Source organism: Dipodomys merriami, unplaced genomic scaffold, assembly GCF_024711535.1.
Source record: "Dipodomys merriami isolate MVZ:Mamm:240054 unplaced genomic scaffold, mDipMer1.0.p SCAF_7, whole genome shotgun sequence".
Classification (NCBI taxonomy): domain Eukaryota; kingdom Metazoa; phylum Chordata; class Mammalia; order Rodentia; family Heteromyidae; genus Dipodomys; species Dipodomys merriami.
The window spans coordinates 33,253,889-33,280,236 of NW_027206290.1; the positions used below are offsets into that span (position 1 = coordinate 33,253,889).

General features: G+C 48.4%; 1 protein-coding gene across 2 annotated transcripts; it reads right to left on the bottom strand.

Moving 5' to 3' along the window:
• Nucleotides 1–1,285: 1,285 nt before the first annotated feature.
• Dennd2d (DENN domain containing 2D) lies at nucleotides 1,286–24,998 on the bottom strand. Of its 2 annotated transcripts, none has more exons than XM_070006272.1 (12): nucleotides 24,851–24,998; nucleotides 18,324–18,499; nucleotides 17,383–17,495; nucleotides 15,910–15,979; nucleotides 15,154–15,231; nucleotides 13,880–14,020; nucleotides 11,303–11,451; nucleotides 8,436–8,613; nucleotides 4,067–4,108; nucleotides 3,355–3,439; nucleotides 2,555–2,794; nucleotides 1,286–1,792 (listed from the first exon to the last, which is right to left on the bottom strand). In XM_070006272.1, the coding sequence occupies exons 1-12, from the start codon at nucleotides 24,906–24,908 to the stop codon at nucleotides 1,716–1,718; spliced, it is 1,407 nt and encodes a 468-aa protein (XP_069862373.1). In that variant the 5' UTR covers nucleotides 24,909–24,998; the 3' UTR covers nucleotides 1,286–1,715. The 2 variants fall into 2 exon arrangements, with proteins under 2 accessions (XP_069862373.1, XP_069862372.1); XM_070006271.1 differs by lacking the exon at nucleotides 24,851–24,998 and adding an exon at nucleotides 19,083–19,348.
• Between the last annotated feature and the right edge of the window lie 1,350 nt (nucleotides 24,999–26,348).

Here is a 26,348-nt window from a genome sequence, read left to right on the forward strand (position 1 = left end):
AACCCTGATTCTTCATTTACCTAGCCAACCATCAAAGTCACCCAAAGACACTTTTAGGAAATACAGATTTCCCAAGCTTGGCTTGGTGCTGTAGCTAATTAGGTGGAAAAGGTGGAAATTGGAGGCTCACACCTATAATCCTAGCTACTCAGAAGGCCAAGATCTGAGGATTGCAGTTTAAAGCCAACCCAGGCAGAAAAGTCTGAAATTATTATTAACAAGCAAAAAGTGAGAAGTAGAGATGGGGCTCAAGTGGCAGAGTGCCAGCCTTGAGTGAAAAAGCTAAGAACGAATATAAAGCCCTGGGCTGAGAAGGTGGCTCAGTGGTAGAGTGCTTGCCTCGCATGCATGAGGCCCTGGGTTCGATTCCTCAACACCACATAAGCAGAAAAAATCTGGAAGTGATGCTGTGGCTCAAGTGGTAGAGTGCCAGCCTTGAGCTGAAGGACAGCACCCAGGCCCAAAGTTCAGCCCGCATGACCAACTATATATATATATAAAGCCCTGAGTTCAAGCCCTAATAATCACACACACACACACACACACGGAATAAGATGCCTCAAAACGTTTCCATCGGCTGGGAAGGTGGCTCAGGGGTAGAGTGCTTGCCTTGAATGCCTGAGGCCCTAGGTTCGATTCCTCAGCACCACATAAGCAAAAAGAAAAAAGCCGGAAGTGGCGCTGTGGCTCAAGTGTTAGAGCTCTACCCTTGAGCTGAAGAGCTGAGGGATAGCGCCCAGGCCCAGAGTTCAGGCCCCATGACCAGAACCAAAAAAAAAAAAAAAGTTTCCATCTCTTACAATGTTTAGTTTGTCAGTAGTTATATAGGGGGGCAGGAGAATTAGGTGACCTAAATTCCTTCAGAGTTTTAACATTGTGATTCCTGTTGTCTCAGAATTTGTTGATACAAATGTGTTTAGCTAAAAGGGTTCTCAAAATCCAAGCAGTTGGACATGGAAGGCAGAAGACTAAAAAGACTAGTCCAGACTTAAGTTGTGGACAAGCCAGCCTATTTATAGAAGCCATGCAGTCTTACTATAGTCATGTAGGCTCTGAGGACTGAGATTCTTGCCCTCACACTACCCTAGGCTGCAGTTGCCTCTTTCCAGCTAGCAGCCTCTCCTCCCTAGATTGAGGATATTCCATGGGACTAGCGCTGATTGCACTCTGTGTTCTTACAGGCCCCTATGGTCCTGTGAGCTCAATCAGCACACCATGACCAGATCCTCCACTTACAGCTCAGTTTATTTAAATGTGTTGCCTCAGATATTGACACACATACATGTAAACAATAAAATTTTCATCTTTATTATCATCTTGAATGTCTATAGGCTTTTGAAGCCTTTGGGCTCCCAACAGCTCTTTCTGTTGAGAATTTCTTAATAGTGGTTCCTAGGAGATGGCAGTTGTAGCAGCTTCTAACCAAGCACCTACAACACCTGCACTACTGTTTCTCACTGTCACCTCTGCAAAAATAAAAAATAAAGCAGCTTTAGTCCAGTTCTGTGAACTTGAGGTCAGGCCTTCATCAAAGTCCTTCCAAAGCTGTCAACAGAGATCCCAAAATACACACCAGGTTCCAGCAAGAACTGGTCACCAGGACTCGGAAGGAGGCTGTGGGTTCTGGGGCTGAGAGCTCCACCATCCTACCACACTGGCAGTGCCAAAGTGTCGAACAAGCCTGCGGGTCTAGTTTGTCTTCCTCCCCATAGCTGTTACTTCACAGTCTTTTCCCTCGGTTTCTTCTGTTTCTTTCGTTCTTCATATTCAAGTATTTTCTGTTGGAAATAACCTGTGGGTTGAAATACATGTTTGAGGCATTTGCCTAGTCAAACAGAATGTGATGACCTAAGAAATAAGAATCAGAAATAGAGCCGGGAGCTGGTGGCTCACGCCTGTAATCCTAGCTGCTTGGGAGGCTGAGATCTGAGGATCACGGTTCAAAGCTAGCCTGGGCAGGAAAGTCCGTGAAACTCTTATCTCCAATAAACCACCAGAAAACCAGAAGTGGTGCTATGCCTCAAGTGGTGGAGCTTGCGCCTTGAGCTGAAGAGCACAGGGACAGGGACAAGCCCCATGACCAACCCCCATAAAAAAAGAAGAAAATCAGAAAAGGGCTGGGAAGGTGGCTCAGTGGCAGAATGCATGCATAAGCAGAAAAAGCTGGAAGTGGTGCCGTGGCTCAAGTGGTGGAGCGCTAGCCTTGAGCTGAAGAGCTGAGGGACAACACCCAGGCCCAGAGTTCAGGCCCCACGACCGACCAAAACAAAAACAAACTGTCTACACCCATGTCCCTTGTGCCCTCCCATGTGCACACAGTTCCCGAGGGTCCCCAGGCTCTCTCTGGCCTAAAAAAAGGCATATAAATGGGGCAATTAGCTGTTATTAGATCTAAAGTAAAGCAAATCGTCCTGGTGGACAAACACATTGACTTTTATACAACGTATATGAGGCATTTTCTTAGGTTTCAGGTTAGTTCTAGGTCTCTGGAGAAAAGCCAGGCTTTGTCCTAAAGAGGACCCTCTCTGGCATATGATGGGGACTGTCACTGTACCTGCAGGAGGATGCCTGCTCTTCTCAGCTTCCTGAATGAAAAGAGAGAAGAGCTGAGTCTTCACAAACTTCTTCACAAATCGCCGGTTTGTCTTGGAATTCAGAGCCTTATAGAAGGACCGTTCTTGGAAGTGGCCTTGCCCATTGGTCTCCCGCTTGATATAGGAAGCATAGTGACCAACAGTTTTGACAAAAAACTGCACAAAAGGGCCTGAAACATGTTCGTTGATTTGTTCTGAAGCTACAGGAAACACAGAAAGGCCATCTCAGAGTCACAGAAGGATCAATTACCCAAACTAGCCTCCAAGAACAGCTTCCATTACAGGTCAGAAACACGAGAAAGCATTGGGAAGGGCTCACAACTGATTGACTAATTAAAATGGGAGTCTGGGTGTGGGTACTCGGTGACTGTTAGGAAAAATAAAATGTCATATTCAGGATCTAGGATTCTTTTGAATGAATTCACTTGAGTTAAAGGGAATGGTTGGGCCAACATTGTTGGCTCATACCTGTAATCGTAGCTACTCAGAAGGCAGGAATCTGAGGATCATGGATCCAACCCAACATAGGCAGGCAAGTCTGTGAGCTTACCTCTTGAATTAACTAGCAAAAATAAGGTGGAAGTAGAGGTGTGGCTCAAGTGGTAGAGTACCAGCCTTGAGCGGACAAATCCAAGGGAGAGCACAGAGCCCTGAGTTAAAGTCCTAGTACTGGGGGGAAAGATGGTGTGGGAGGAGGATTAGGAACCATGCCCTCAAATCACCTTGGAGAAATTCAAAGTAGGAGAGGCCTATGACTTACTCTTTAACTCATTGATCCCCTGGCCAAGAGAGGCTAAGATGTCATCCTGAAGCTTCGGCGGTAAGATGTCTTTTTCATCACCAACCTAGGAGAAGACGAGTCAGCTCAGAGATCATGCAGTTGGAGAGGAGAGCAGGAAAGCATGAAGCAGTGGCTACAGGCATGGCTGAAGTGGTAAAGCTCTTAACGAGCAAGTTCAAATCTTAGTACTGCCCAAAAAACAGAACTTGAAGATAGCATGAATTCCACACCCCTACTTTATCACTAAACCACCATAAACCGCAGCTCAAACTAGTTTGTTGCCTCCACTTTTCCTTGAAACATTAGCAAGAGATCATCTTAGTCCAGGTGCTAGTGGCTCACACCTGTAATCATAGCTACTCAGCAAGCTGAGATCAGAGGATTTAAGGTTTGAAGCCAGCCCTAACAGAAAAGTCTATAAGACTTCTCTCCAATGACCAGCAACGAGCTGGGAGTGGAGATGTAGCTCAAGTAGTAGAGTTAAAAACAATCTAAGCACTCAAAAGTTCAATCTTCAGTACCAGCACACATACACACATAAAAGAAGCCATTGATGATTTTCTTGTAAGGAAGTCTTCTTGGTCTTTGCCTGTGTCTTCCTTGGGAGAGAAGTTATATTAACACAAGTTAATAGTCTCATGGAACATGAGACTAAAGTAGGCCTGCGAGGGCTCTGAACCCACATACTTACCGACAATAAGAAGACTCCTTCACAAAGATCTACCAGCAGCACCTGAAGTAAACAGAATGACATCACCTCTTCATAAATCTCAGTATTTCACAGACCATCCCCATTTCTGCCTATAGCTATGCCTTTGGGCCCAGGTAACAACAAAATCAGCACATTCAATTCTCATTTCCAGCTTGGCATTCCCCATCCCTCACTATTTTCCTCTAGAAACCTGAGTTCCCTTCCAGTCAAAGTATATGTGTTTGTACATTGAAAGGGGATGGGAAATTTCACTAAGGTAAAAGGGGAGTAATATGAGAAAATCATAGCCAGTCACTCCCTTGATCAGAGAAATTATTTCACTATTTGAACATCTAACACATAGCACACAAGGTAAAAACTGCATAATTTATCTCATTAATCCTGGCAACATTTCTGTGAGGTAATTGCTATCTACATTTGGCATAGGAGGAAACAATCTTCAAGAAGGTAAGTTGCGGCCTGGCAACAGTGATTCCCACCTGTTAACCTAATCATTCAGGAATCTGAAATCTGAGGATCATAATTTGAAGCCAACCAAAGCAGAAAAGTCTGTGAGACTGCCATTAACCACCCAAAAAAGCTGCAAGTGGAGCTGTGGCTTAAATGGTTGAGTGCCAGCCCTGAGCAAAAAAGACAAGGGACAGCATCCAGGCCTGAGTTTAAGACTCAATACAAGCACCAGAAAAACAATAATAATAATAATTGTAAGTTGAAGGTCATAATGCTGATAAAAGTTAACCAGTTTTCAAGCCTACATTGAGCTGTCCTTGGCATTGTGTTCTGCTCTCTCAGCTCATCTCTGTCTGCTCAAGGATCAAGACAGACATGTTTTGACCTCTTGGTGCTTGCACCAACTTGATATACAATTAATTGCTGAGATTCTGTTGCAAACTGCTTCAGTGAGCCAGTGGTGGAGTGTGTGCTCAATATGCATGAGACCCTGGGTTCAATGGCTACACCAAAAAAACTACTCTCATAAAATAAGCCCCATCAGAAAGTTGGAGCTTTCCACAGGAAATTCAGTAAGGGAAGAAAATAAGCATCAACAAGAAGAGGAAGGAGACAGAATAAAGAGACATTTGTTTTGGGGAGACAAGTAGGAGAAGCCTGGGGTACCATCCTGACCTCAGGGCCTGTCATCAAAACCAGGAATTACAACCAACCAGAAGATCTGTTTCTTTGCTCCTCAGAATTGGATTCGTTCCCAATATTTATGTTGAAATCTTTTCTCTGAAATTTGGGTTTTCAGACTTTGCCTGAAACATCCTAAGTTCACACACCATTCCATATTTTACTTTATTTTACTTTTTGGTCGGTTGTGGGGCTTGAACTCTGGGCTTGGGCACTATCCCTCAGCTCTTCAGCTCAAGGAGAGTGCTCTACATCTTGAGCCACAGCACCACTTCCGGTTTTCTAGTGGCTTATTGGAGATAAGAGTCTCCTGGACTTTCCTTGCCAGGGATGGCTTTAAACCATGATCCTCAGATCTCAGCCTCCTGAGTAGCTAGGATTACAGGAGTGAGCACTGGTGCCCAGCCCATTCCACATTTTAAAGGGCAGCATTCCATCAGGAGCTGGTGGCTCACACCTGTAATCCTAGCTACTCAGGAAACTGAAATCTAAGGATCGAGGTTCAAAGCCAGCCCCGTTAGACAAATCTGAGAAAATCTTATCTCCAATTAATCACAAAAAGCAGTAGTACAAGGGTGGCTCAAATGGTTGAGTTCAAGCCTTGAGTGAAAAAGCCAAGTGAACGCACTAAATCCAAGCCAAAAATTCAAGGGTAGCATTCAGCCATTCCCTTTTAGGCAGGGGCATCACCACACGGGGTCACCAGTGTGCCACAATCCCCCAAATCCTGTGTTGGGCCTCTTTTTTTTTCAATTTGTTACCTAAGTCTTCACAGGAGAGTGAAGAATCTCCTATATGTTCCCTTCTTCCAAAACAGCCTAGTGTCTCCCACTAGGCTGGTGCAGGCCTCTTTAGTAGCTAGCCTTTCTGCCCTTCTAGCCCTCTCTGCATGGAAGAGATGGTCTGAAAATATGCCAAAACAGCACACACTACAATTATCCATCTTTGGAGAAAAGCTGAACTAGTTCAGGCCTGAAACAGCTTGTATACATAGGCTCAGATGCTTTCGTGAAAGAAAGGCTGCTCATCTAGGGGGTGGGAGGAATGATTGCACATGAAGAATTTTTTTTTTCAAAGTTGCTCCCAAAAGTCTTCTTTGGGCATATTATGGTCTATGGAATAATGTCTGTCCAAGAGCTTATAAGTAGAGTCAAGAGATTCTCATCCCCCACCCCAACCCCAGTCACTCTGCCCAAATGGCCCTCCTTCATTCTCACCCCCTGTCTGCTTCTCAGAGTAGCTGCTTAAGAGCAAAGTAAGCCAAGGCTTTGAAACAGCATGAACCAGAGTCTTTCTACTTTCCCCCTGCTCTGACCATTGAGGGAGGGCCCCAACTTCTGAGGAACTGGAGGTTCAGGAAGTTTCATAACTTTGGGGGTTGGGACATTTGAAGTTTAATTGCTAAACAGAAAGCTAATACTCTGGCCCAGTTAGTCACAGTGCTAAGGGCAGTTCAAAGGGCGTGTGTATTCAAGTCAGCAGCTGCAGGGAAGGGTGAGCGAGCTAGGGGAGCAAAGAAGGGCCATTCAGCCTGCCTCCCTGGCCCAGCAATACCTCCTGCAGGACTTTTCAACTTTGTACTTGGTTCTACGTGGCCTGTGTGGACTTCTGCTAAGGAAAGTGGATTCTCTGGAGTTCAACTATGTCTTGTATAAAATGGAGTGTCTCCCACTAGGCTGATGCAGGCCTCTTTAGTTGCTAGCCTTTCTGCCCTTCTAGCCTTCTCTGCATGGAATGAAATGGTGATTAGCCAGGGCCAACAGCCCAAGTAGCTCTCCTGCCTTCAGACATCAAAACATGCTAGCCTATTGATCCTACAACAATTGAAAGCACAGCACATGTTTCATGTTGTTCTTCTACACGGGAGATAGATTTCTCTAACAGTCATTTTCACACTGAATCCCTGTTCTGGGTCAGGGTCACAGACAAGAAATAAAGACAGGCTGGGTGCTTGTGGCTCATGCCTGTCAATCCTAGCTAATCAGGAAGGTTTCAGTTCAAAGCCCCAGTCCAGGCAGAAAAGTCCATGAGACTTCATCTCTAATTAACTTGAAAAAATTTGGGCTAGAGGTGCAACTCAGAGTAGAGTACCAACCATAAGCCAGCAAGCAGGGGGAGCACAAGGCTCTGAATTAAACCCCCAGTACCAGCACAGAAGAAAAGGGGGTAAGGAGGAAAGGAGGAGGGAGAAAAAGAAGAAATAGAAAAAGGTGGACACTGGTGGCTCAACTCTGCAAACCTAGCTACTCAGGAGACTGAGATATGAGAATCAAGGTTCAAAGCCAGCCTAGGCAGACAAATCCAAGAAACTTGTATCTCCAGTTAACCAGCAAAAAGCCTCAAGTGGAGATATGGCTCAAGTGCCAGCCTTGAACAAAAAAGCTGAGCAAGAGCACAAGGTCCTGAGTTCAAGCCCCAGTACTAACACACACACACACACACACACACACACACACACACACACACACACACACAACTTAAATAAATCAATAATAAAGCTAACAAAATCAAAGAGGATTTGAATGGATTTTTATCTTCATTTGCTTTGAGCTACTCAAAGAAATGGCACTTTATTACAAGAATCAACTTTTGTGGGGCGGGGGGAGGGGGTTCCGGTCATGGGACCGGAACTCTGGGCCTGGGCGCTATCCCTCAGCTCTTCAGCTCAAGGCTAACGCTCTACCACTTGAGCCACAGCGCCACTTCCGGCTTTTTTCTTTTTGCTTATATGGTGCTGAGGAATCGAACCCCGGGCCTCATGCATGCAAGACAAGTGCTCTATCAGTGAGCCACCTTCCCAGCCCAAGAATCAAAATTTTTTAAGACTCTTTGTTTGCAGGACAGCTCACTTCCAAGTGATCTGAACAGACTCCAAGGGGGGTGTGCGGTACAGACCAGCTATGGTCATCCACTAGGCTGGGAGATGAGATGCCTCCAGAGACTGCTCCCTACAGCAGGCTGGTGTAGGAGCCTCAGGATCCCTGAATATATCACATACTGCCCAAAGAGAAATCATCCCAGAGAAGAGAGCCCATACTCTATGGATGTGTCAGGCCCCGCAACTGAACACTTAGCTCCATCGTATAGACGTGGAATCTCGAGGCTTAAAGAGATGAAGTAACTTGCCCCAAATCAAACAGCTGTTAGCAGCAGAGCTGGGGTCCAGATCTAGGTCTGCCTGGCTCCAAATTCACGCACTCTTCTTGCTGCAGCGTACCTCTTCCATGGGGCTGTCCATCACCTCCTGCCGGAAGCGCATTTGTACTCCAACCATGAAGGGGGTAGGGCAGCAGACAGTGGCCAGAAGACTCTCTGGGACGACAGGGATGTAGGTGTGTGCCCAGCTGAAGGGGTAGAGCAGCGCAGCAGCAGCGTGGATGCACTGAGACAGAGTGCTGGAGCACAGAGCACAGAGGTGAGAGTCAGAGGGGTTCCCAAGCCTCCTCCCTTGACTCCCCCTCACAGCCCAATACATATAGCAGCCCTTGACAGTACAACCTGTGCTGGTGTAGAAAGGCAAGTCTGAGAGCCATGGTGGTTACAGAACTTGTAGCTACTTGTTGTCAGGAGGGGAAGGGCAGACAGAGTGAGCCCTGGCTCTGCTCACCAGGGTGGAGCTTCCTTTCATCTCTTTGCCCAGTTACTCTCCTCATTTCTAATCCAAAATAGAAGTAGCTCAGAAGAAGAGAGGAAGAAGAGAGGTCTTCATTCAAGCAGAGAAATGATTGGGACTCTCTGATGTGAGGACATCAGAGGACATGGCTACTGGGAAAGGGTAAGACTCTGGCCCTGCTTTTAAGGAACTCACAGAGTAGGAACGGTCATGACCACAGAGAGACAAAGCCTTATCTTCTGTGTGCCTATCTACCCTCAACCCCATGTGACCTCACATGATTCTCTTGGGACCATTTGAGATTATTGAAAGCTACCAAGTCAACGCCTTAGTTAACTTGGGAAATTCCTAGGTTCCAGAAACCTCTATGCAAGGATTCCTTTATGGAAAGTCCCAGAGAGGTGGCCACTCTAGACTTGGCTACAAAGCATTCTTCACAGTCATCACTTAGTTCCATAGATAGATAGATAGATAGATAGATAGATAGATAGATAGATAGATAGATAGATAGATAGATAGATCAGAGAGAGAGAGAGAGAGAGAGAGAGAGAACACCAATTTCTGCCTTCTCTATTCTCTGCTAGCTTTCATGGCTCTTCATTTTTCCAGCCAAATTGTACCTCACTGAGGCCAATGAAAACAGAGATGCGGAAACCTAGGTTCCGATTCTTGGTACCAAGCTAGCACTTCCTGTATCAGAAAGACTGAGTCTCTGAAGGTCTAGTTAAATCCCTGGCTGACTGGAAGTCCCCTCCCAGCATGAGCCTCAGGATCTGAAAAATCTTTGTAGGAAGGAAGTCGGGAGTGAGGATATTTTCCTGGAGGTACATCCTCTAATCTTCTTCCCAAACGCTGATATGAGGGAAAAGGCCGGAGCCTGAGGCCTGGCCACCACAGAAAACCCCTGCTTCCACACAGGGATGGAAGTGGACAAGCTATTTCCAAAGCATACGATGATACCTCTTCACACAGGGATGAGCCTATGACTCATTCCTTTGTGGTTATCACTGCTTTTCTTCCAATTTTCAATGCACAGACCCTAATCCCTACCAAAGCTTCTTTTCCTCTGGAGCCTACAACATTCATCTCTCCTCTACCTCTGGCATTTCCCTAACTACCTTTTCCCTTTCCTTTTTCATTTTCTGTGTAGGTGCTGGGGCTTGAACTAAGGACCAGGCTGCTCTCCCTTAGCGTTTTCACTCAAGGCTGACACTCTACCACTTGAGCCACATCTCCACTTCTGGTTAATTGGAGATTAGAGTCTCACAGATTTCTCTGCCAGGACTGGCTTCAAACCTTGATCCTCAGATCTCAGCTCCCTGATTAGTCTGGCTCCCTAATTTCCTTTTCTTCCCTAAAGGTTAAAAGGTTGTCAGCTCAACATCGTTGGTTCTTCCCATCCCCAATATAAAGTCATGATCATGTCCTGCTTCAAATGTACTCCACTGTGAACTTAGTAGGAATAGCAGCTAGGACTTATCATGTGTACCTGGCAGGATACTAGCCACCTAATCTCTGGACCTTAATGAGATAGGTAAAATAATTTCCATTCTACAGATCAGATCATGACTTTCAGAAGTTAAGTAACTGCTGGGGACTAGTGGCTCACATCTGTAATCCTAGCTACTCAGAGGCTGACATCTGAAGATCTGAAGATCTGAAGCCAGTATGGGCAGGAAAGTCTGTGAGCCTCTTATCTCATTTACCAGCAAAAAGCCAGAAGTGGCTCAAGTGGTAGAGATCCAGCTTTGAGTGGAAAAAGCCAAATGAGAGCAACACCCCCTGAGTTCAAACCTCAGTATGAGCACCAAAAAAAAAAAAAAAAGAGGAGGAGGTGGAGGAAGAGGAGGTAGAGGAAGTAGAGGAGGAGAAAGCAAAAGAGAAAGAGAAGGGAGAAGAGAAGAGGAAGGAAGAAGGGAGAAGGAGGAGGAGAAGGAGGAGGAGGATTTGAAACTCCTGTTGATTTTAATCAATACCTATGCTTTTCACCTCTACACAATCCTGCTCCCCATTAAGGTCAAGGAGCTTATTGGTATCTTTCCAATGCTTGGCATCTGGCAGTTGACACATAATAAATGTTTGCTGAATGAGCGAATAAATGCATAGATGGGCTTACCCTCCATTATCTGTCTTCAAGTCTTGGTCTCCACCCTCTTTTCCCGCCCTCAGCTTTGCAAGGACAGAATCAGCTCGCATCCACCCTACCCTGACCCACCTGGCTGCCCAAGGGATAGTTTGTCCTTCTCAGAGCTACGACTGGAAGCTTCCTCAGGTTTAGGCAGCAATCAAGTTCAGAAAGAGGGGCAAGGTAGTTATAAGAACTGCTTCTCTAGGCCTAAAGTATAGCTACAGGAACTGGAAACAAGAGGGTAGGCATCTAGGTCCTTCAGTCTGACATCCTTGAGAACATCCAGCCTGCTTCCTTGAGCCCAGAGATACAGCTCAAGCTGGCCATTCAGTAGTGGGCCCACCTGAGACCTTCTGCCAGGAAGATGATTTTTCTCTCCAGCACAGCAGAAGCAAAGATCTGAATAATCTGCTCAAAACTGAGGCAGTCCAACAGAGAACTAAAATCCACATGCTCAAGGTGGGAATCCAGGGGCCGAGTCAGTGAGATGAACTGTAGGAAACCAGAGAGGGAGAGGTCATCACAATGCACGATCACACAGACCCCCAAAATTCAGGGCCTGGGTGAGCCCTACTCATTCTCCCCATAGGAGAGAGTCTATCTCCCATGCTGAAACTTACCAGTGCTTTCCTTCCTTACCTCTGCTTTCATTTCTCTCTTCCTTCCTTCCCTCCTCCCTCCCTCCCTTCATTCCTCTCTCCTTCCCTCCCTCCCTCCCTCCCTCCCTCCCTTCCTTCCTTCCTTCCTTCCTTCCTTCCTTCCTTCCTTCCTTCCTTCCTTCTCTTTCTCTTTCTTTCTCTCTCTCTCCCTCTGTGTGTATGTGTGTGTGTGTGAGAGAGAGAGAGATGTGGTGTGGTAGTGTGGTATGTGTGCACCAGAACTGAGAACTGAGACTTTAACTCAGGGCCTCAAGCTTTCTCTTGGCTGTTTTATGCAAGATAGGTGCTCTACCACTTTACTACCAGCTTTTTGCTGGTTAATTGGAGATGAGAGTCTACAGACTTTTCTATCTAAGATGGCCTCAAACTGTTGTCCTCAGATCTCAGCCTCCTGAGTAGATAGGATTGCAGGTGTGAGCCAACTGGCAGTTGGCTAGTACTTTTCTCTACTGAGAGGATGGCACAGTATAATGTTTAACATGAGGTCTTCATGTCTTGAGCATACTCCTCTCCCTCAGTGAGTTTCTGCTCTTGAGCAAAGGCTGTTTGCCTGAAGGTCTCATAGGTTGGGCCTTTCCTCCTCTGCTCTCCTGTCTCATTCCATCATCTTTCAGGCCTCACAGGCCTCCCTTAGTCATCTAATACTTCCTGGCTTTTCCTCATGGAGTGCCATGGTTTTGATTTCATCATAATGTACTTAGTTTTAATTACCTATTTATTGACATGCTTATTTATTTCATGTATCTTTCCTCATCAAACATTTAGCTCCAAGAGGTCAGGGTTCCTTATGAATACCACTGTGTATACAGAAAATAGTACCACTTAGCGAACAGCAAAGCATTTTGTACTTCTTTTGTCCTGTTAATGAAAAATTCTAGCCACTCTCCTATTTCTTTGTGGAAAAGCCAAGGCTTGGAGGTGCAAAAGGACTCTCCACAATTCCCAGAGGGTTGAGGCTAAAGTTCTAAACAACAACATTCTTCTCCTTGCTGCTACAGTCTGTCTGGTGACTTAAAACAATACCAACCCATGTAACATGGGTGGGGCTTGGGATGGGGGACAGGTGATAAGAAGTAGACAGATGGAGGACGTGAGGTAAGTACATGGGACAGATGTACACAATAAAGTGTGGGGCCAAGTGGCAGTTTGGGGGCTGGGAGCAAAGTCCCTTACAGCACCCAAACCTCAATATGCATGGTATATTAATCACAACAAAAAGACTCAGTGGCTGGGCATTGGATACTGTAATCCTAGCTACTCCAGAGGCTGAAATCTAAAGATCGAGGTTTGAAGCCAGCCAGGCAGACAAATCCAAGAGATAGTTATCTTCAATTAACCTCCAATAATAATAATAATAATAATAATAATAATAATAATGGCCAGAAGTGGAGATGTGGATCATAGCATTAGTCTTGAGGAAAAAAAGCTTAGAGATAGAGCCCAGGACCTGATTCAAGTCTAACACTGCCACACACACATACACAAAAGTTTCAGGAGCCAGGCACCAGTGGCTCATACCTGTAACCTTGGCTACTCAGGAGGCTGAGATCTGAGTGTTACAGTTCCAAAGCCTGCCTGACCAAGAAAGTCTATGAGACTCAACTCTAATTAACCTCCAAAAAAGCTGAAAATGGAACTGTGGCTCAGGTGTTAAACTGCTAGCCTTGAGCAATAAAGCACTTAGAATAGCATCCAGGTCCTGAGTTCAGGCTCTAGGACTGGCACACAAACACACACACACACTCACAAAAGCTTAAATGGAAAAGCTGGGCGCCGGTGGCTCACGCCTGTAATCCTAGCTACTCAGGAGGCTGAGATCTGAGGATCGCGGTTCAAAGCCAGCCCGGGCAGGAAAGACCGTGAGACTCCTATCTCCAATAAACCACCAGAAAACCGGAAGTGGCGCTGTAGCTCCAGTGGTAGAGCGCTTGCCTTGAGCTGAAGAGCTGAGGGATAGCGCCCAGGCCCAGAGTTCAAGCCCCATGACCGACAAAAAAACAACAACAACAAAAAAAATTACTTCTCAATAAAGATTCACTCAGAAAAGCTTAAATGGACTAGTAAGTACTTAGTTGCTTAAGGGTATCAAATTAAGACACTCAGCAAATGTGTGTTTGATCTCAGCTCTGCCTAGAATTCTAATCAATTCCTAGTCCCTACCTGGCTTCGTTTCTCTGTCCTTAACCTGATAAATGGAAGAACAGAGGTAAGAGGTGCCACAGTCAGGTGGAGAATGGGATCTCACCTATTTGTTAACCTACCTCTGTGCCTGAGTCAGGGATAAAGCTCTTGAGGGTAACAGTCTTTCCAGGCGCAGGGAAGGCAGCCTCTCGGAGGCCCTGCATGAACGGGTAGATGACGGCCATAGAGATCTGATGCCTCTTCTCCACTTCATCCAGGATCTGCAGGGAAAGGAGCGTGGGAAGCCTGGTCCAGAGGATGCCCCTGAGCATCATGGGGCTCTCACACTGGTCTGGCTTATTTTCATGGATCTCCTGGGTCCCTTCACCAGCTAGCTATACTGGACAGACACTGGTCTCATGCCCAATAATCTGATTTCTCCATCCTGAACAAGATTTGCTTTTGCCTCACCTTCTGTTCATATTCCATATACAAATCCATATCCCTCCCTTCTCACAACACCAACATAAAACTACTGTCACCAGGAAGTCATTCCAGAAGCAAAGTCATCATCCACAATGACACTGGCTGGAATAAGAGCCTGCAATGGTAGCCTCTTGGGTGGTACTCTGTCCTCCAGCTCCCACTGGAGTCTCTCTAGGGCCAGACACTACCTTTGGCCTTTAGAACAATACAGATAAAAGCTCTGCCCAAGCAAAAGCTAACAGAATTCTTCTTCCAAGAGACCTGCCAAGGGGCAGTTCCTACCCACCAAGACAGGATGTATCCCTTCTTTATCCTTTTTTTTTTCTTGTACCAGTACTAGGGCTTGAACTCAGGGCCTTGCATTCTCACTTAGCCATTCAAAGTTGGCACTCTATCACTGTGGAGCCACAGCTCTACTTCTAACTTTTTACTGATTAATTGGGGATGAGTCTTTTGGGCTGTCTTCAAAGAGAAATCTTCACATCTCAGCCTCCTGAGTAGCTAGGATTACAGGTGTGAGCCATCAGTGCCCAGCATGCCCTACATCTCACTTGGACCTCACAAAAAAGCCCCAGAGCCTGGAAGGTGGTGATCATTAGGTCCATTTGACAGATGAGGAAACCAAATAACCTCAAAAGGCCTGAAGCCATTCTCCTTGACTGGCATCCAAGGCTTTCTTCCTTGAAGGAAATGGAAACAGTGGCTTTGGGGGTGGAGGAGGGTAAAGACGGACCTCTAGAGTCACTTGAAATCAAGTAGATCAAAGCCCTCTCTCTTCTTCAGTCTGCCCACATGCCCTGATGCTGACTGGGCTGTCAGGAAGCAGCTTCACTAAAGGCTCAGGTTGCACAGGTAGGGCCAGCAGCCAGACAGCGCTGGGAAGATGAACAGGCCCAACAGGCCCTGAGGAATCTTGTTCCACTCCTACCTTGGCAAACAAGCCGAAGGAGCCGATGCAGCTGATGATGCAGTATACTTTGGGAAGGCGAGGACCAGGGCCTGTGGGCTATGGAGAAACAAGAGGATTCTTCAGGGCCACAGCCTCCCTAAGGGCTTCTCCCACCCAGGCTGACGGACACAGAGAAAGGTGGGGGTGAGGGTTAATGGCCAGATGCAGAAAGGGCCTGGCTGCGTAAAGGTTCCATTCATGGGAATGGCAGCAGGGAAGAAGATTACCTTGAAGGGGCTGGGGTCCCAAAGGCAAACCCTCTTGCCTTCAGGGCCATTGTGATCTAAAGTTTAGGAAAGGGGAACAACTGAGTTTAGAGATGATAAAATGGCACTGTAAAGGTGCCTTGGAGAACCCTCCAGAGACCCTAAAAGCTGAAAGCAATTGTCTAAATCCCAGCCTCTTCTTGGGAGGCTCCAGAAGCCTAAAGCAAGCAGGCTTGGATAGTGAAGATAGAGAGAACTCTCATGGAGTCTCTCACAAATGGACCTATTGAAAATGGGAGGCGGCACAGGTCAAAGCCTGGGGTACCCAGGGGCAGGTGAGGAGGGGCCCTGTCTTGATTCTTGTGGGCGGGCAGAGGAGGCACTAACATGACAACAGGTGCAGGGCTGTACTCTCCCTACCACCACCACTGCTGGTGAGCCTGGGCTTTTGCAACTGAGACTTGAGCAAGCCCAGCTGTGGAGCTGAGAAGGCTACAGAGAGGAGAAGGCAGTTCTGAGCAGCACAGACCAAGAGGCGCCTGCAGTAGCCAATCTTCCTGCTCCCATCCACGTTGGTCAGGACAAAGGAGAAGGTCTCCCTAAGAACGAGAAGAAAGTGCTTAGTTTGCATTTGCTCACTAGATTTTGTAACAGGAAAGTAGTCAGTGTTAAGAAGACACAGAGGAGCTGTTTTTTAACCTGGTAGCAAGAACACCGGTAATGTCTGAGCACATTCAGGGCAGTAAGCCCTCAAGGTATCACCTTACTTAAATCTTAAAACAACCAGTTAAGAGAGGTTCAATTATTACCCAAATTTTAAAAGGGAAGAAACAGAGGTTCTGGAATGGTCTTTTTTTTTCTTTTTTTGTACCTGTACTGGGTCTTAAACTCAAGGGTGCTGCTCCTTAGCTTTTTGGCTCAAGTCTGATGCTCTTATCACTCAAGCCTCAGCTCCACTTCCAGCATTTTTTTTTTGGTAGTTAATTGGAGATAAGAGTCTTTCCTGCCTTGATTGGCTTGGGGCCACAATTCTCAGCTATTAGTCTTTTAAGTAGCTATGAGAACTCATGTGACTCCCCAATGTTAGCCTGAAAAACCTCTCTCTCTCTCTCTCTCTCTCTCTCTCTCTCTCTCTCTCTCTCTCTCTCTCTCTCTCTCTCTCTCTCTCTCTCGCTCTCGCTCTCTTGCTCTCGCTCTGGACCTGAGCTTGAGGCCTGGGCATTGTCCCTGAGCTTGTTAACTCAAGGCTCACTAGTGCTCCACCACTTGAGCCACAGTTCCACTTCTGCCTCTTTTTTTTTGGTGTTCAATTGGAGATGAGTGTACAGACTTTCTTGCCATAGCTGGCTCAAACTGCAATCCTCAGATCTCAGCCTTCAGGGTAGCTAGGATTATAGACTTGAGCCACCAGTGCCCAGTTCAGAGGATATTTTTTATCCAAAGTCCACACCTATGTGCTAAAGTCAGAATGTGAACTCAAGCAGTCAACTTCAAAGATTCCTGATATTATCTTCCTAGAGGTGCAAGGCCTTCTGCTGAGCCCAGCTTCTGCGGGTCAAAAGCATTGATTGTTGCTCTGGGGCAGGTGGGGGTGGGGATGGGGTGGAACATGACTGTGATCTGGCAATAGGTCAAAATGAAGCAAAGATCTTTGGCCTTAGCAACACATACTGGATGTGGTGGTGTATGCTTTTAATCCTAGTTATGCAGGTGGTCTAGGCAGAAGGATCCTGATCCCAGGCAGTTCACATTTTAAAAAGCTAGATGCTATCTGAAAAATAACTTCAAGTTTAAAAAAAAAAGGGGGGGGGTTTAGTGGTGTGGCTCAAGCCACAAAGCACTTGCCTAGCAAGTATAAGTCTCTGAGTTCATACCCCAGTATGTACTCCATGGTCGGAAATCATCATGTACATGGCGTTAGGGAGACACAGGAGCCACAAGATGGCTCACACTTGCTCCTTCTCTCCCAATCTGACACCCGCACCCCAAGGCTGAGTGTTACCTGGGATACTCGGTGAGTGGTGCCCACTCATTCCCATCTGGGAAACAGAACAAAGGTATGGCTTTGAGCAGTCGCTCTTCCTCCTCCTGCTGACCCCGAAGCAGGTTCTCTCGCTACAAGGAAAAGAGACAATGGATTGCTGGGGCATTAAAGAGGAACGGAAGCCTGATAGGGCTTCTTCTGAGGTGGTAAAACTATCAGAGGATAAGCTTTATCCATTAGCCAGGGGACCAAAGAATTCCTGGGCTCACTTCACACAAGTCTGCCTGGAATGGCCCCCTAAGACAAAACAGCTCCTTCTGGGCCACATCAAGATAAACTTGGGTAGACTTCCATATCTTCGGGATATATAGAGGAAGGAAAGAGTTCAGGGCTTCCACTGATTACAGAGAGGCCCTGTGGTGGCCCAGGCCTTGGGAGGGTAACATCAGAGAGATACCACATCAGAGAAGAGAAACAGACTCTTCAGCTAATGCAGTTGCTAACGAGAGGAGTTAACAGGAAGATGCCCAATTCTCACCCTTTCACCCACTGCACGATCAAACATGAAGAAGTCTGATGCTTCGGTGATAGCTGAGCCCTGGGCCTGCCTGCTGGCTGGGGGCTGCCCCACCCTCTCCTTTCCCCAACAACCAGGGAGGAGATGGGGCTAGGAGGTTTGACAGTAAGTAAGCTTCTCGGCAGAGAAAAGTGACTGAAGGAAGAATTTGGAAGAACCAGGAGGCCCTAGAGGGGCAAGAACACACACCGACTTTCCCAGCTAGGGAGGCTCAGTCCATCCATCACAAAGCAGACCTAGATTCCTTGGGTGATAGCAGAGCATTAGGTTCAGGCTACAAAAGAAATGAGAGCAGCAAGCTCAGAGCTCAAGCCCAGGCAGGTGGGGAGAGGAAGTATAAAATCCCATCACCTTTCAACACTTCTCCACGGTAAGTCCTTACCTTAGGAAACTGGTAGGTAATGGTGGGCTCATAGTCATCCCCTGAATGCTTTTTTTTCAGAGAAACCACTAGAAGGTATTCAAAGAAGTGCTGTCCCCCAGCAAAGCTGGATAGAGAATGGTCCTGGGTCCTTTCTGGTTCCTTGGTAGCGTCTCCTGCATTGTCCTGGGGGGTTCCTGAAACCGAGAAGCCAGGTTCCCTTCAGTATGTCATCCATCAGTCCAGCTGGAGGCTTCTGGGTCAATCTGGGCAACTTCTCCCCCTCTCTCTTGCTTGTGCTGAGATAGCTGGAGCCAGTCCAGTACTGCCAGTTACCAGGGCCAAGTGGGCAGTTTCCACACCTGCCCTGGGAAACTGAAAACCATGGGAGAGCCAAGAGGAAGAAAGAAATCATAGACGTGGAAACTGAAAAAAGGTCCTAGAGAGGCCATGCGGCCACGTGCAGCTGGTACCATGGAATTTCGACCCACCTGGCCAGTTCTGGAATGGTTTTCCAGGTGAATAAACTCATCTTAACTCATCAGAACATGCCCACAGGCCCACAGGGCGAGAGGCTGTGAACACACCAGCCTCCACCCCCAACCTCCCAGAAGGAACACGCAGCTCAACACAGCAACCAGGCAAACCGAACCCAGACACGTGGGAGACCAATTGGCCTATACATGAAAGAGGGAAAAGAAAAAAAACAAAAACAAAACAAAACCCTATTTGAGAGGGTCACCCTAAGATAAAGAGGAAATGGGCAATCCAGTTCCTGACCTGCTCGGAGTCCAGGTAACCGGTTTCGGAAGAGCCTGAGGGCTTGGCCTACCCTCCGTCCTTCCATCTTCCCGTGCCTTTAGGAGCATGAAAGACTCTCCTTTTTGCCCCCAGGCTGGCTACAAGCAGCCTACGGAGGCTGCCGCTTCTGTCTCCAGCCACAACTCTGTGAAGCACAGCCACACTCTGTCTTCCAGAAAGGGTAGAGCAGTTTCCATCCTGGGCACTCCGTAATTGAGAAAGAAGGATCTAACCAGGCCCAGCAGGCAACTGCACATATATAGTGATACTGACACAGCCAGCATCCTGGCAGTGCGGCTCAGCTCTCAGCTCCTCCCTACAGCCCCAGGGTGTGGTGAGACGAAAGGTCATAAGCAAACAGCAAGCAGCGCAGAGGCTCAACTGCTTCTGGGCTCTGGGCTTTGAGTTCTGAGCTGTCAGTTTATTTACAATATAGGCCCAATGGCATTGGACCTGTGGGTCAATCTCAGGACTGGGACCTTGCATCCTCAGGACTTAATGGGCAGCATTTCACTTCTCACCGTGGTCAACAGAGCCTGAAAACCCCCACAAAGCCACCTGCCAAATTCTAGAGACTCCAAGATTTCCAGATCCCCATTAAGAGCACAGGACAGAAAGAGGCTAGTCTTAGGAGAGAACCACAAAGGTGAAATGCCTAAGCACTTCTTCCTATTTATATAAAATAATATACATACTGCAATGAATTCCCAAGATATGGAAACAAAAGACTTTTTTGTTGTTGTTTTGTTTTTCTTTTTCTTTTTCTTTTGTTGGTAGTGGGGCCTGAACTCTGGGCCTGGGCGCTGTCCCTCAGCTCTTCAGCTCTTGAGGCTAGCGTTCTACCACTTGAGCCACAGCACCACTTCTGGCTTTTTCTGCTCATGTGGTGCTGAGGAATTGAACCCAGGGCCTCATGCATGCAAGGCAAGCACTCTACCACTGAGCCACCTTCCCAGCCCCACAAAAGACTTCTTTAAATTTGTTTTTTCTTTTTCTGATGATTCTGTATTCTTTATATACAGTGTATTCACATGTGCATATGCAGGAGGATGGGCACAGAACTTGAAGAAAAAGGATGGCAAAGTACAGCAGTGGGCATTGATGAAAGTGAACTATATAACTTGTGGGTGGAGATAGGAGGGAGGGAATGGGAGAGTGAGGGAACAGATGACACTGTATGAGAGGAAATGTACTTATTACCTGACTCACATAAATGTTACCTCCGTACATCATCTCTATAATGATGATGAAGTAAATTTTAAAACAAAACAACAAAAAAAGCGAGGGGCTGGGAAGGGGGCTCAGTGGTAGAGTGCTTGCCTCACATACATGAGGCCCTGGGTTCGATTCCTCAGCACCACATATGCAGAAAAAGTCAGAAATGGTGCTATGGCTCAAGTGGTAGAGTGCTAGCCTTGAGCTGAAGAGCTGAGGGACAGCGCCCAGGCCCAGAGTTCAAGCACCACAACCAACAACAACAACAACAAAAACAAGCACAGGACACATGGTTCATGCCTATTATTCTAGGTACTCAGGAGGCTGAGATCTAAGGATTGCAGAAAATTTGTGAGATTATCTCCAATTAACAGCCAAAAAGCCAGAAGTGGAGCTGTGGCTCAAGTGGCAGAGTACTACCTTGAGCAAAAAAGCTCAGGGACAGCATCCAGGCCCTGAGTTCAAGCCCTAGGACTGACACCAACCAACAAACCCTTCAGTCCATCAAAAGCACAGGACAGTGGCTCATGCCTGTAATCCTAGCTACTCAGAAGGCTGAGGTCTGACGATCAGGGTTCCAAGCTAACCCCAGCAGGAAAGAACTGGAGATTTTATCTCCAATTAACTATCAAAAAACCAGAAGTAGAGCTGTGACTCAAGTGGTAGAACACTAGCCTTGTGCGCAAAAGCTCAGGGACAGTGCTCAGGACAATGTTCAGATGGGTCCCAAGAACATGAAGAGAAAAAGAAGAGTATAGATCCAAACACTCCGTGCACTAAGGGGCCACGACCTTGCCCTAATAAAGGGAAATGCTTGGCCTCATAATTATCTAAATGGAAGAGGGGATCCTTGGAAGTCTGTATGGACTCCAAAGATTCTCTTCTGATAGAAGAGAATAAGCCTAGATCTGCGCTGAGAGTTGTAGATACTTCCAGAACAACTCCAATAACAATTCTCTTTCTCTCCCTGTAGCATTTCCTGGGCTAAAGCAGATACTGGGGCTGTCCCAGGGTCCAGCAGCTTCCCTCTTTCCAAATAGGAAACAGTGACTCAGGAACTTATCCCAGCATAAAGTTGGGCACTGGCTGCATTAACTGCCAGAAGTCACTCAGCAGCAGTACAAAGCATCCGGGTCATGGCCAACCCACCCCCACTCCTGCTCTAACTTTCTCCTTGTTGGGCTAGGTCAGCAAGTTGAAATGCATTGTCTGAAGCCTGAAAAAGAGAGAAAAGATAGTACTAAACCATCTAGTATCCCTACAGAAACCTTTGTTCTGCTGAGGCAGGGTCTCACCCTGTAAACCCACGTAGCCCAACCATGATGGAACAAATCCTGCCAAATGTAGGGATTACAGGTGTGCACACTCAGCTCACAGACACTTTTGGAATAGAAAAGCCATAGGGTAAGATGTGCCAGGAAGTTGCCTCAGGAAAGGCAGGAGGCAAAGTGATTTGACAATAGTGCCTGCCATTCCTGCAAAGAATTAGCATCCCTTTGGAAAGGAGTGGAGTTTGAGAATAAGAAAGGGGTTTTAGGGTGATAAAGACAGGGAGCTCGCCTGCAAGAACTGTAGACAGGAACTAATAAAAGCCAGGATTCTAGAAGGATGGGGGCGTGGCTCAAGAGGCACACAAACCTGCCTAGCCACGTACAAGGACTTAAGTTTAGCCCACTTTCCCCGTCTTTATAAACAGCAATAGCCAGGTGCCAGTGGCTCACACCTGTAATCCTAGCTACTCAAGAGGCTGAGAGCTAAAGATCAGGATTCAAGGCCAGCCCGGGCAGGGAAGTCCATGAGACTCTTATCTCCAATTAACCACCAGAAACTGGAAGTGGCACTGTGGCTCAAGTGGTAGAGTGCTCGCCTTGAGCTGAAGAGCTGAGGGACAACACCCAGGTCCAGAGTTCAAGTCCCACAACCAACAAAACAAACAAACAAAAAAGAAAGCAACATAAAAAAGAAGGACCCAGTCATGACTCTAGGGGGAAGCCCGAAGCCCTAGTCACAGTAACGAAGTATGTTTTGAATATTTCACCAGGTGAGTCAGGACACACAGCCATTACTATGTCTTACAACCTATACTGAAGCCTGTTTGAGGAACTAGCAGCTTCCTGATACAGATGGGGAAAGTGAAGCATAAGAGCAACCAAGAGGTCATTTAATCAGATCTGTGGAGGGTGAGATTTGTCCAGGCTCCTGCCTCTGAGAGTTTTCCACAGCAAATATCCCACAGAGTTTGCAAAGGGCCTTGAGAACCTGAACCTTCTCATGATGGTCCAGAAGCTCAGGAAATCATGTCCTTTCCTAAATCCTTGGAGCAGCATTTTTAGCCTGTTTCCTCCTGCTTTATCAGAAGAGATAGGGGAACAGCCAAAGTCAGAAATCCTTGACCAAAAAAAAAAAAAAAAAAAAAAGTGAACTAGACTTTTGGGCTGAGACCCAAGACATTTAACAAAAGACTGCTTTCTCTTCCTTAAGAAACTTCACATTTATCAAACTCATGTATTTCATACCTCAGCACTGGTATACAGAGAGGAGAGAGAGGAGAGAAGAAAGAAAGGGAGAAAGAGAGAAAGAGAAAGGAAAAAAGAAAGAAAGAGAAAGAAAGAAAGAAAGAAAGAGAGAGAGAGAAAGGAAGGAAGGAAGGAAGGAAGGAAGGAAGGAAGGAAGGAAGGAAGGAAGGAAGGAAGGAGGGACAGGACCAAATACTCCCTGTCACCAAGATATCACTGCCTTGCACTGATTAAGATTTTTTGGGGGAGGGGGTCTGGGAAGGTGGCTCAGTGGTAGAGTGCTTGCCTTGCATGCCTGAGGCCCTGGGTTCGATTCCTCAGCACCACATAAGCAAAAAGAAAAAAATCCGGAAGTGGCGTGTGGCTCAAGTGGTAGAGCACTAACCTTGAGCTGAAGGGCTGAGGCAGGCCCAGAGTTCAGGCCCCACAACCAGACCCAAAAAAATAAAAAAGATTTTTTTTTAAAGTTTGGTCCAATAATTATGTCAATGGCAGAGGGAGTCTTCAAAGTCCACACGAAGTCAAAAGCTCCTCTCCTGATAGTGTTGAGAGTACCCAGAGCCCTGGGTAGGAATGCTTATTTAGAGCAGAGAAGGGAGCCACCCTTTCAAGAGAAGCCAGGAGTCTGGTTACACTTGTTCCTCTACCAGGAAGCCCCTCCCATAGCCACCTGACTGAAGTCCCAGAATTGTCTAGAATGTAGGTATGGGGATTTTCTGGCATCTTGAGCGGATACGCTAGGGCTTCTTCTTCCAGCTGAGCTGTGTTCAACCCAGGACCTCTAATCCTCCCCAGTTAGTCCTCTCTCCTCCCCCCTGCCCCCTCCCCCAGTAAACAAATACCCAGGTGGCAGAAAGGCAAAAGTAGGAACGGAAAAATCCCCCGGGGAAGCTGGAAGACCCCAGGGAGGTTGAGGACACATGCCAACACAAACAACTCATCTACCTAGTTTGTCAGCCTCTGCGAGACTCTCCCCCAAACACAATCACCAGACCTATGGTGGGTGGGGGCGGGGGACACCACGGGAATGTCTCCTAGGAGCCATAGGAAGCCGACCCCAAGCACTGGAGCAGACTTCCCTGGGGGCTGGCGGGGGGGGGGGGGGGGGGAACCAGGTCATGCTCTTGGAGAAGAGAGAACGGGCTGCCTGCCTTCGGGTGCAGTCACTGCGCAAGCCCAGCCTCCGCGCCCCCCTCCCCGGCCCCGCCCCACGGTGCAGGTGGATCTGCCCGGTGCTGGGAAGAGCAGCCAGGGTGGGAAAAGGGGCGACGCAGGCAGAATGAGAGGGCGAGGAGCAGATCGCGGCGCAGGGGGGAGGACACTGGCCTCCCCTAGGGCGGTCTGTCCAACGCGGGGCGCACTAATGCAACCAGCAGTGCCTCTCTTCTTATCACTGAATCCGCACCGTCGTGGACAGGGGGCTCTCCTTGCGGGATGAGGGGTAGGAGGAGCGCCCGGGTCCCGGGCCACACGGGGAGGGCAGCGCAGCAGGTGTCCGCAGCAGGGCTACCCGCCTGCCACACCCTGCCCAGAACCCGCCCACCCCCCCAGGGAGGGTGTGAATGTCATCCCAGAGACCCGTTTTTCGTGGCCCCGGGGCTCTGCGTGCGGCCGGGACCAGCAAAGGCAAGCTGCAAGCCCGGGCAGCGACGTGGGGCTAAGGCGGCGCCTCCTGGAGGGCACGCCGGGGCCCCAGGCGCTTCAGGCACCCCGCGGTTGCACCACAAGCTTCCTGGATGAAACGACACGTGGCCCGGGGGCCCCCCACAAGGGTTTCCTCTGGGCTCGAGTGGGCCCGGCCTCTCCGCTGACCTCCACCCCGCCCCGCCCGGCCCGACCCTGCACCTCTACCTGCGCGATCGCCCGCGCGCACCGGACTCACGCTCAAAAGGCCCGCGGATCCCGACTCCTCCCGGGACTCCAGCCCGGGTCCCCAACACCCTCCAGACTGCTACAGTCCCGGGACCCCGCGTTGTCCCCGCGCCCTCACCCCGGCAACCCCAGGCCCGCACTAACCCCCGTGGCCGCGCTTCAGTCTCAGGCTGGCTCGCAGGCGGCGCCCGAACCCATCCATGGCCCCGCGAGTGCCCGGCGCCCGCTCCCCGGTCCGCGCCGCCCCGCCCCCCGGCCGTGACCTCCGCGGGCCCGGAGACTTTCGCTTTCACGCGGGAATGGGGCGCGGGGACAGGGCCGGGGCGGGGCAGCGCACCTTCCGGGCGGCCGCCCAGCCTCCCTGGCGCACCTGGGAGGGCTCGCTCGGCCCCGAGCCGCTGGCAGGGCTGCGCCCCGTGCCCGGTGCCAGAGGGCGCTCGACGCGCGTCCGCGAGGGGCGGCGCCACCACGCGCCCACCCTCCAGGAAGCGCCACTTTCGGGATCCCCACAGTTCCGGAGCGCGCAGGATCGTGCCTGAAGGCGTCCTCACCTCCAAAGGCGCTTTCCGGGGAGCCCCAGACGAACCCCAGAAGCTCGAGCAAACTTCCAGTCCTCCATACCCATCTGCTCCCTTTACCTCTCTCCCTACAACTGTGTTGGCCTCTGGCGGTCTCCACGGTCTCTCGCGGTAGTGGATTGTCTTCCCACTAAAGGTGCATTAAGATGTGGACCAAGGCCTTCACCTTGCCTTTCATTCAGCCGTTGTTCTTTGACAGCTCAATAAGCTCTAACCCTGGTGACGCATGCTTGCAGCTGCTCTGGAGGCTTGAGATTGGAGGTTTGAGGTTGGAAGCCAGCAGGGACAGGAAAGTCCCTGAGATTCTTATCACCAGTTAATCACTCATCTCTCTCTGTCTCTCTGTCTCTGTCTCTGTCTCTCTCTGCCTCTCTGTCTGTCTGTCTGTCTCTGTCTGTCTCTGTCTCTGTCTCTGTCTCTGTCTCTCTCTCTCTCTCTCACACACACACACACATACACATACAACCAATTGGAAATGGAGCTATATAGCTCAAGTGGTAGAGAACGAACAAAGCTAAAAGACAGCATCCAGGCTCTGTTCAAACCCCCGTATTGCAAAAAGGAAATAAAATAAACAGATGGTAATCTCCCTACCCTGAGCTGGATGTGCACCTCAGGTTGTGGAAAACTTTCTGGTTGCTGTTACCAAACGAATTTAAGGGACTTATAGCAAAACTAAGCTCTACTATCCAGTACCAAAGCTGACTTGCAGTCTCTCTTCCCACGCTCACCTTCCCTGACCACCTAAACCCATTCCGACTTCAAACTCCAGATCCACCAAGATATGGGGCCAAGCACCACTTGCTCCAGGAGAATCCTCTGCTGACAAATCCTCTCCCTCCCAGGACAGGCTCTGTAAGGGATGGGTGGAAAGAGTCACCTGAAACGTCACTATTCACTAGTCTTAGTCTCCATTTCAGGCATGGGAGTCAGTGGGAAGATGAAACTCTGGCAGAAAAACTTCTGGGAGCTGTGGTAATGACCCTCAGACCCACAGCCCTTTTTCTTCTCCCCACAACCACAGACTGAAGGGGTGCCCAGAAGTTGGGAAGACAGCCCTAGTA

What these genes read in the sequence shown, in the direction of transcription:
- Dennd2d (XM_070006271.1), bottom strand. Translation starts at nt 19,149, where the DNA reads ATGGAAGGACGGAGGGTAGGCCAAGCCCTCAGGCTCTTCCGAAACCGG. An exon ending in GCTACTGCAGGCGCCTCTTG is followed by an intron (nt 15,232 to 15,909) that starts GTCTGTGCTGCT and finishes GTTTCTCCATAG; the next exon opens with CCCACAGGCCCTGGTCCTCG. An exon ending in TCCCTGACTCAGGCACAGAG is followed by an intron (nt 11,452 to 13,879) that starts GTAGGTTAACAA and finishes GGTTTCCTACAG; the next exon opens with TTCATCTCACTGACTCGGCC.